This window comes from Pelmatolapia mariae, linkage group LG23, assembly GCF_036321145.2.
Source record: "Pelmatolapia mariae isolate MD_Pm_ZW linkage group LG23, Pm_UMD_F_2, whole genome shotgun sequence".
NCBI lineage: Eukaryota > Metazoa > Chordata > Actinopteri > Cichliformes > Cichlidae > Pelmatolapia > Pelmatolapia mariae.
The window spans coordinates 12490621-12499657 of record NC_086246.1 but is presented as its reverse complement, the minus strand read 5'-3'; the positions used below and the strand labels follow the sequence as shown (position 1 = coordinate 12499657).

The 9037-nt window shown below is 41.6% G+C and overlaps 1 protein-coding gene across 6 annotated transcripts; it reads left to right on the top strand.

Moving 5' to 3' along the window:
• The first annotated feature begins 210 nt into the window (after nucleotides 1-210).
• On the top strand, nucleotides 211-8952 carry LOC134620483 (L-threonine 3-dehydrogenase, mitochondrial-like). Of its 6 annotated transcripts, none has more exons than XR_010092124.1 (12): nucleotides 211-320; nucleotides 3967-4128; nucleotides 4682-4724; nucleotides 5831-5901; nucleotides 6103-6252; nucleotides 6326-6498; nucleotides 6640-6730; nucleotides 7078-7170; nucleotides 7266-7442; nucleotides 7533-7646; nucleotides 7772-8045; nucleotides 8186-8952. XR_010092124.1 is itself a non-coding variant. In XM_063466659.1 (12 exons), exons 3-12 carry the CDS (start codon nucleotides 3975-3977, stop codon nucleotides 7954-7956), a joined length of 1251 nt encoding a protein of 416 aa, XP_063322729.1. In that variant the 5' UTR covers nucleotides 233-320; nucleotides 2522-2629; nucleotides 3967-3974; the 3' UTR covers nucleotides 7957-8952. The 6 variants fall into 6 exon arrangements, 4 of the variants coding, with proteins under 4 accessions (XP_063322732.1, XP_063322728.1, XP_063322730.1 ...); XR_010092123.1 differs by having other exon boundaries at nucleotides 8142-8952; XM_063466659.1 differs by adding an exon at nucleotides 2522-2629 and having other exon boundaries at nucleotides 233-320; nucleotides 7772-8952.
• The last annotated feature ends 85 nt before the right edge of the window (nucleotides 8953-9037 follow it).

Genomic DNA, 9037 nt, shown 5'->3' with positions numbered 1-9037 from the left:
CACCTCCTCCAGCTCGCCAGGGGAACGCCCCTTCCCAACCCAACCACATGTATTAGATATGAGAGATATGTATTATTATTATTATTATTATTATTATTATTATTATCGCCAGCAGGCTTATGAGATTTTACTCTGAAAGTTACAGCCGGAAGTTTAGATTTTCCTAAGTCTTGTTCTGTCGCGAGCCTCCGTACTGTAAGCCAATCACAGAGCAGAATAAGCTTTGCAGTATATACGCGCGACTATTTCCATGTTTTGATCGCAAACAGCGGAGGGCTTCGGAGTCGTATTCTGAGCCAGCTTCTCCAGGTCGCATTAAAGTAAGGAGAACATGAGTTTAGCTTGTTTTCTATGCTCCCTGCACAGGAGCTTCAGTTGGCTACACTTCATGTCATCTGTAAAAGCTCGCATTACATTACGTTATTTTTACAGCACGTATCATTTTTAAGTTAACTGAATAAGATGGTCTGAATCTCAACATATGCAACCGGTATCTAGGTAAAGCTAGTTATCCTCGGTGGTTAGGATCCTACTTGAGGGGACACTATCTTCATTTAAAGAAACACATCCGTTAAACAAAGTATATAACTGTTAAAGTGAGCTATTTTTAATAGCTGGAATACCTTATACCCCAGATAAGACCGAAATAATTGGGTAGCTTTGGGAATTGATACGAAATTTCCCTTTATGCACTTTTATTGTGTCCAGTGGTACTAACAAAAGAAAAAAAATGTCTTTAAACTTGTTTTTCTCGTTTTTCTGAATAGCACTGATTCAGTTGTGCCGTTACTAGTTGTTTTACCTCTAATAAATAAATACGTTTATTTAACTAGTTTAACACACAAAGTATTTACTGCAAGGCTGCTAGACTCCATTGCTCTGAAAGGGTTTGTCCACATTAACCTGTGCTCCACCATAGGCTTAATGGTGGTCTGGAATATAGATAAAGAGGTCTATATTTAGACCAAGTCAGCAGGAGGCTGTTAAGAAGCTAATCTGAGATGGGTGTTGGGGGTCGGGCAAGGCTTTCACATGTTGGGTTTATTTTGACAGTTTTAAGTTGATATATGCACAAAATACCCCTTATAAACTCATCTTTCTTAACGTAGAGCAGGTAGAAAAGCATAACATGCCACAAAATGTCTGCATTTAGAAATTAGACAGCAGTAATTTGCAACTTTCCAGTGGTTGCAATCAGTTCAAGTCAGACTGCAACTGGGCTCAATTCAGTTCAGTTTTAATTATAAAGTGCAAAATCAAAACAACACCTCAAGGTGCTTTATATTGTAAGGTAAAGACCCTACAATAATAGAGAAAACACCAACAATCATATAAACCTGTATAAGCAAGCACTTGGCAACAGTGGGAAAGAAAAACTCTCTTTAAATAGGAAGAAAAGTAACCTCCAGGATGGCGGTGTAGCCATTTGCTGCAAGCGGTTGGGGGTGATCGGAGGGAGATGTGGCAAAATACTCGCTGTGGAAGAGCGCCGAAGTTAAATAATAACTAATGATTGAATGCAGAGTGTTGTTATAAACATGCAGAGAGTGAAAAGAGGTGAGTGAAGAGGAAACAATCAGTGCATCATGGGAAACCCACCCTTAACAGCCCTATTCCTATTGCAGTCTGAAGGATTCGGGGTCACCCTAACTATATACATTATAAAGGAGTTTTAGGTCTAATCTTATAAGTAGAGAGGATGTCTTTCTCCCAAATCCAAACTGAGAGCTAGTTCCACAGAAGAGGGCCCTGGAAGCTAAAGGCACTGCCTCCCATTCTACTTTTAGAAACTTTAGGAACCACAAGTAATCCAGCAGCCTGGGAGTGGGGCGGGGTGATATGGTACTATGAGGTCTTCAGGATAAAATAGGACCTTATTAGTCAAGACGTGTGTGAGGAGAAGGATTTTAAATTTCCCTGTCAGTACTCTTGCATTTTGGATCAGCTGAAGGCTTTTCAAGGAGTTTTTAGGACGTCCTGATAATATTGAATTACAGTTGTCCAGCCTAGAAGTAGAAGAAGCAGTAAGGTACTTTTTCATCATCACTCTGATACAGGATGTTTCTAATCTTAGAGATTAGGCAGAAATTCGAGAAAGCAGTCCTACGTATTTGTTTAATGTGCACATTGAAGGACATATCCTGGTCAAAAATGACTCCAAGACTCCTCACAGTGCTATGGGAGACCAAGGTAATGCCATCCAGAGTAAGCATCTAGATAGACACCATGTTTCTAAGATTTTTATAGCCGAGTACAATAACCTCAGATTTATCTGGATTTAGAAGCAGGAAACTAGAGGTCATCCAGGTATTTATGTCTCTGAGACATTCCTGTAGTTTAACTATTTGCAGGAAAGTCGCCTCCTGTCAGCTAACCTGTGCAAGCTTGCCATCAAAAATGGTCAATTGTGAAACACCCTCAAATTCTGGCCAATCATTTAGTGACTACAAGTTCCAAACAGATGTGAAAAAAATCATTACAATTATGAGGCCTCACCAATTTTTAATTTTTTTTATTTAAGGAGCCTGCTGTCCTATTTTTACTCATGTGACTGAGCCATTAGCTTGCTCTGAGGAAGTAGCTTTGTCGAGCTAAGTGTTGGATGGTTTTTCAGTTGAACTGATTTAAGGTAAGTTTAACTAAGCTAACATTATCACAGGATGATGGTGTTAATATAATAATATGTGTGTCCACAGTAGAGCTGGGCGATAGAACGATAACGATATGTATTGCGAAATAACTTTTTCTCGATAGAAAAAATAAACTATTGCGATAGACCTTGCTCTCTTAAAAAAAAAGAAAAGAACAGCCAATCCAAATTAAGTAGCGCAGAGCCGAACCAATCACAGCCGCAGTGTCACGTCATGTGACTTGTTACGTACAGCACAAGTGCCAAGCCGCATATGTGTAGTTGTTTCGGAAGCAGCCAGCCGGGCTGCCCAGGTAATGGAGGAAATGAGTGTGCCGACTAGAGAAAAATCAACCGAGAGCGTGGGTGACCAGGTTACCGAAGAGAAAAGAGATGATGGCTCCAATGCCGGAGAGATTGTCGAACGGAAGGGCCATAGAAGTTCCGTAGTGCGAAGGTATTTCGTAGTGATGTGTCGGTCGCGACTTTTGACGTGAACGACGCGATCCGGCTCCTTATTACGAGCCGTGGGGTTTTTTACTTTCTTTCTCTCACCCTCTCTCTCGCACTCTTTTCCGCTTCACTCCGCACGCGAGCCTTGTGCTTTGCGCTGGGAAGAGGGGGGAGGGGCGGTAGTTACACTCGCAGTAGCACAGGAACAGAGCGGGAGGGAGAGAGAGAGAAAGAGAGCCAGGGACGACAACCTCACATTAGAAAGGTATAGTAATCATCCACAACTATTTTCAGTTGCGGATGACAAAGGATTCAGAAAGTTCAGAAAGCTATACAACAAGGAGAGATTGAAAATTTCCTTTTAGTTCTCAGTTTATTTGATATTGACAAAAGTTAGTCAATTTTGTCTGTTCTTCTGTAAAACAAACTAAGATTTATTTTTAGAATTAATATTTTGTTTCTAAGTGGAATTGACAATTTAGTAGTCTGTTTTGTTTGTTCTATTTTGAAACTTAAAGGCTTTAGCGGCTGCCTTTTGTGTAGTTTGCAATATTTGCCTTTATCTGAAAAAGTCTCATGTTCCTTAAGTACATCTACCCTGTTGAACTTATTATGGGAAATAAATATTAAAATCAAGACAAGCTGCTGATTATTTCACATTTTACTTGTGAGCAACGGCACATTTGAATCTTACAAATATAGTTATTTGGCTTATATCGTCATATATATCGTTATCGCCTGAAATGAAAAAAACATATCGTGATATGAAAAAATCTTATATCTCCCAGCTCTAGTCCACAGTAATAATAATGTAACCCCACTTGCATATACTAAGGCTGTGGATGCACTCAGTGTTTCATGTTAATATGTGCTTTTGTTAATAGGAGGTATTATGATGCCGGTGGTTCAGTTGCTGAGAGCTGCATTGAAGCATGCTGGGAACAGGCCCCCACGCTGTGTTATGCAGACGACCTCTGCAGTACATGGCGTCAGAACACATGCTTCATCCTGCACTGATGGTGACAAACCCAAAGTCCTCATTACTGGTTAGTTTTTGTGTCATACCTCTTGTGTTACTTAAGCTCTGTAATGGGAAAATTCTAGTTAACCCTCACATTTAGATATAGGTGGTTAGAACTTCACTGTATGATTTTTGTGTAACCTTTGCATGCTTAGATGAAGTATGTGTATGTGTCAGTATGACCTCGTGAAATAAAAAACTGCTTAGCTAGGCCTAACAATGTTTCACTATGTTATCTGCTAACTGTTTGGCTCAGAAGGATGAAGGTCAGGGCCAGCGCCAGGTGCTGGCCTGGGAAAAGATAGTGGGAGTCTTCTCTGTTCAGCAACAGCCCAGGGTGGACAAAAGACTGTTGTAACTGAAAGATACACAGAGTTTGATGATGACATAAGAACGCTCATTACTATGAACCTGTGATGTTTTGATGTATGTATCCATTCTCCTGCGCGTAGTAATAAATAGTTTGACCACAGCTCTTTCTGTGTTGCAGACTTTATTTACAAAAATTCCACGACAGCTCTTAAAAGTGCTTAAACTGCTTGGTAATTTGCTTCTTTTTCTCTAATTTATCCTTGTAGGAGGACTTGGACAGCTGGGGGTGGGGCTTGCTAAGTCATTAAGGTAAGAAGCTTAAATAACCTCTGATTTCCGTTGTTTAGCTTTTTCCATATGTAGCGTAGTTTTCTTTGCGTATACGTGATACTGATACTGGGTTTTCAGGCTGATACCAGTAAAAATTCTATCGATATACACATACCAGTCACTGTATTAGTTGTGGCCACACCATTCTGTACATTCCTGCTCCAGTCTGATCCCAGAAACTAAACAGGGTTGGGCTTGGTTAGTATTTGTCTGGGAGACCGCCTGGGTATACCAGGTGGTTAAAGCTTGGTCGTGGCAGATGGAGGATTCTTCCAGTTAAAAGTTAAAAGTTTTTCCTTCCTACTTTCACCAAGTGCTTGCTTGTAAGGGGTCACCTAACTTCTGTAGCTATACTGTAGATTTTTTTGATGTGTAAAACAAACAGCTAAGGATGCATCAGGTTGTATGACGGAGGACTCCAGCTAGCTTTTTCCCAGTAAAGGTTATAATGGTGATTTACAGGAACAGAGCTGCTGTTTTGGACGCTAAAAAACCTTTTTCTTTCACTCCACCTGAGCACACCGTCTCGGAAATGACTCCGCATTTAGACAGACCCCGGCTCAACATTAAACTATGACATTAAACCCTCATCTTTACTGCTGCTGTTGTGTTATCAGTCTTTTTGTTGAAACACTGGAGGCTGCGTGAGCTTAATGTTGTCATACTTTTAATTCTCACGCGCACTCCTATTGCAGGTCTATTTTTGATCGCAAATGTTGGTGAGCACCACATTGTCACGCATTAAACAAAGCATCAAAGCAAGGAAATTGTTTTTTTTATAGTCGAGTTATTCAATTACTCAATGAATCGTTGCAGACCTCTTTTAAACTGCTGTGGTGAACTGTGGTGATACCAGTCCTAAATCCAGCAATTTTATTAAAAAAAAGAAATAGAAAAACTTCCAAAAGGTGATACCTGTGAGTCAAACCTATATGGGGTGTAATGTGTGAGCTGTTGAAACAACTGTTAAAATGATATATAATGAAAGAGAGCTTAAAGACGTCATGTGATCATGTCATTTGTACCGCAGACCAGCTTTCTTAGTAGAGTTACCAAAACTGACCGCTCTAATGTTTCTTCTTCAGGAGGAGATTTGGAAAATTCAATGTGATCCTGTCTGACATCCGGAAACCCCCCAACCACGTCTACAATAACGGTGTGTGTATTGTTTTTACCTTCTCCACATATTCTACAAGTTAGTAAAAACCCTACAAAGGCCATGCAGTCTTTCTGTTTAGGAGCTCCATTCTTGTTCAGTGCAAATGCAAACCACATGTCCATAAAACTGCACTCCTTGGGTAAAACTTTCCAAAACTGAGTGGGTCGACACACACAGTCTATTGTGTGTCCTGCACAGGTCCATTCATCTTCTCTGACATTCTGGACTATAAGAACCTCAGGGAGATCGTGGTCAACAATAACATCAGCTGGCTGGTTCACTACTCAGCTGTGCTGTCCGCTGTGGGGGAGCACAACGTGGCCCTGGCTAAAGAGGTCAACATCACAGGTAGACACCTCTGTAACGCATGTACCAGAGCATTAACATAGCAGACTTATGCACAGCCTCTCTTTCTTTCTAGGTTTCCATAACATATTAGATATAGCCACCGAACATGGTCTGCGTGTGTTTGTCCCCAGCACAATCGGTGCCTTCGGTCCATCCTCCCCTAAAGACCCCACTCCTGATCTGTGTGTGCAGAGGCCACGCACTATTTACGGTGTATCCAAGGTCCACGCGGAGCTGATGGGTGAGGTGAGACACACTCTGTAGAGACTTTGAAAACACATACCCGTATTTCTTCTCCGCACTTACAACTGTTGTAGCTCCAGTCCTCATTCTGAGCTCTATTCATCTTATTTCTGGCGTTTTTGAGTCTTTTCCTCCCATTATCAGTACTACCACCAAAGGTATGGGCTGGATTTCCGCTGTCTCAGGTATCCAGGCATCATCTCGGCTGACTCCCAGCCTGGAGGAGGAACCACAGGTGAGTAGGCCTGAGATACAAATACCCAAAGACCTTCTAGGAATAAGTGTTGGCCCTCAACAGTCACCTTTGCAATATGGTTAAAGTTTTGGTTCACTTCCTTTTTAAATGAACGGGTATAGAGGCTCAGCAATAATTTTGATGGAAACTGACACATAACAGATGCATTTATAATATCACCATCATCACCTCCACCACTTATCTTGTATAATGTCTCTGGAAATACTGAAGGTGCAGGCTAACTGACAATGTAAGGAAGATGGTGCACCATTTGGAAATGTTTGGGTTTTTTGCTCCATGTCTTTGATGCAGTCTGATTCTGATGGTCTCTTTTCACTGTTTTCTAGACTACGGCGTCCAGATCTTTCACGCAGCTGTGAAGAGCGGTCACTTTGAGTGCAACCTGCGCAGCGACACACGGCTGCCTATGATGTACATCGGTAAAGCAAACTTTGATGCGTTTTGTTTTGCCGACATTGGCACTGAAGCATTCCCGTTTCACTCATCTCTTCCTCCGTCCACCTCTCCTACCCAGATGACTGTATCAGGGCCACTATGGAATTCCTGGAGGCTCCAGACGACGCGCTCGTCAGCCGCACCTACAACATCAACGCCATGAGCTTCACGCCACAGGACCTCACCCGAGAGATCCAGAAAGTCCTGTCTGACTTCAAGGTTACCTATAATGTGGATCCTGTCCGGCAGGCGATCGGTGAGACTGCTGGGATACCGGTGTCATAGTTTTATCCTTTCAGAGTGTTCACTGGCTACTATCATCTTCTTCTCTGCTACATCTTTTCAGCCGACGGCTGGCCAAAAGCACTGGAGGACAGCGCAGCGAGACAGGACTGGGGCTGGAAGCACGAGTACAACCTGCCGGAGATGGTGCAGACCATGCTGACTCACATTACTCTGGGTAACAAGCTAGCGCGCGCCTTCTGAAACATTTGCAGCATTTTTGTAGCTTTATTTAAAAACTGAATGTGACAATCTCAAGTAGCAAAATCTTAAAACGTTTTTTTTTTCTTGTAAATCATCTAGGGCCTGCTCTCCGTATGCGGGTTGATGTTTTAGTGGGGAGAAATCCCTGGCACTTTGACATGCTCCCACATCTTTTAGCCCTTGATAAGTTACCCATAGCCACAAATTCAACCCTCGACAGGATGGGTGCACTGATCATTGCTTCAGTTAGAAGGGAGTGCATTGTTAGCACCGGTAATAAGTAATATTATGTGGGATTTCCTGCAATTGGCTATAAAGAATTATGAATGAAATCAACAAATGATCTGATATCCCCTCACAGGAGGATTCACAGGTACACGTTTTACTAGCGTCTCATCTATTTTGAATGTCATGTTATCTCAAAAGAGAAGTTCAACATGTCATGGGTACTTGTGACTCTTCCCTGCAGAAACTCTTGTGAGGATGATTTCTTTTTTCAAACTCCCCTTCCAGATGACCTTGGATCTTTCTAGCAGTGTACGGAGAACAGGCCACAGACCCAACAAAGACTTTGAAGATGATAGGCAGAAAGTCTAAAAAGGATGACTGAAATTGAGATTTCCACAATATGTTTGTTAAGAAGCAAAACAAAAGGCATTCCTACTGAACCATCAACCCGATGCCTCTTTTCTTTTCCTCTCTGTGAGTCCGTCCAGCATTTGTGATTAGTTTGCTGCTAGAGAGCGCTGAATGTTTTCACCAAAGCAAGATGCTGAACTTTTAAGAGTTATGGTCTCTTTCTGAGTGTACACAGTATGTATGTGCTGTCTCTAAGTGTGCTACCAGTCTGTTGCGGTGTGCCTTAAGGGGCACGTCTGCCACACTTGAAAACGACCTGGCTTTTAATAAGAGCTTCACTCCCACTGTTTACTAGTGTGAACTGTGTCCTGAAACAGTGGTGCAGATAACTGTGGAAATAGTGACCTACACAGTACTGCTGCAGGGACTGCACAAGATGGGTAAACAGAAAAGGAAACCTAGCAGTGCTTGAGGCCTTAAATTATGTGCAGCAAAGGAAATTAGCTTATAGATCCTGCTTGATCTTTGCACTGGTGTGTTTTGGGCATTTTATTTATTCATTTATTTATATGTTTTGGGGTGGTGAATGGATTAACGCGTCTGCATTAGATAAGCAGGGCTCTTCTGTGTGGAGGTGTAAATAGAAAGGACTGGATGTTCTGTTAATGTTTGTTATTTATAAAGCTATTATTTCAGAATTATTGCTGTTTTTTTTTTTAATAAATCCTTTTGAAAAAAAACAAGTTTTTCTGACTTTTCTTTGTAACTACGCAGTACTGAAAAGTG

Excerpts from the sequence above, each read along its gene's own strand:
- LOC134620483 (XM_063466658.1), top strand. The coding sequence starts at position 3,975 with ATGATGCCGGTGGTTCAGTTGCTGAGAGCTGCATTGAAGCATGCTGGG. Across the intron at positions 4,129-4,681 it reads ACCCAAAGTCCTCATTACTG|GAGGACTTGGACAGCTGGGG; the intron begins GTTAGTTTTTGT and ends TTATCCTTGTAG. Across the intron at positions 6,253-6,325 it reads TAAAGAGGTCAACATCACAG|GTTTCCATAACATATTAGAT; the intron begins GTAGACACCTCT and ends CTTTCTTTCTAG.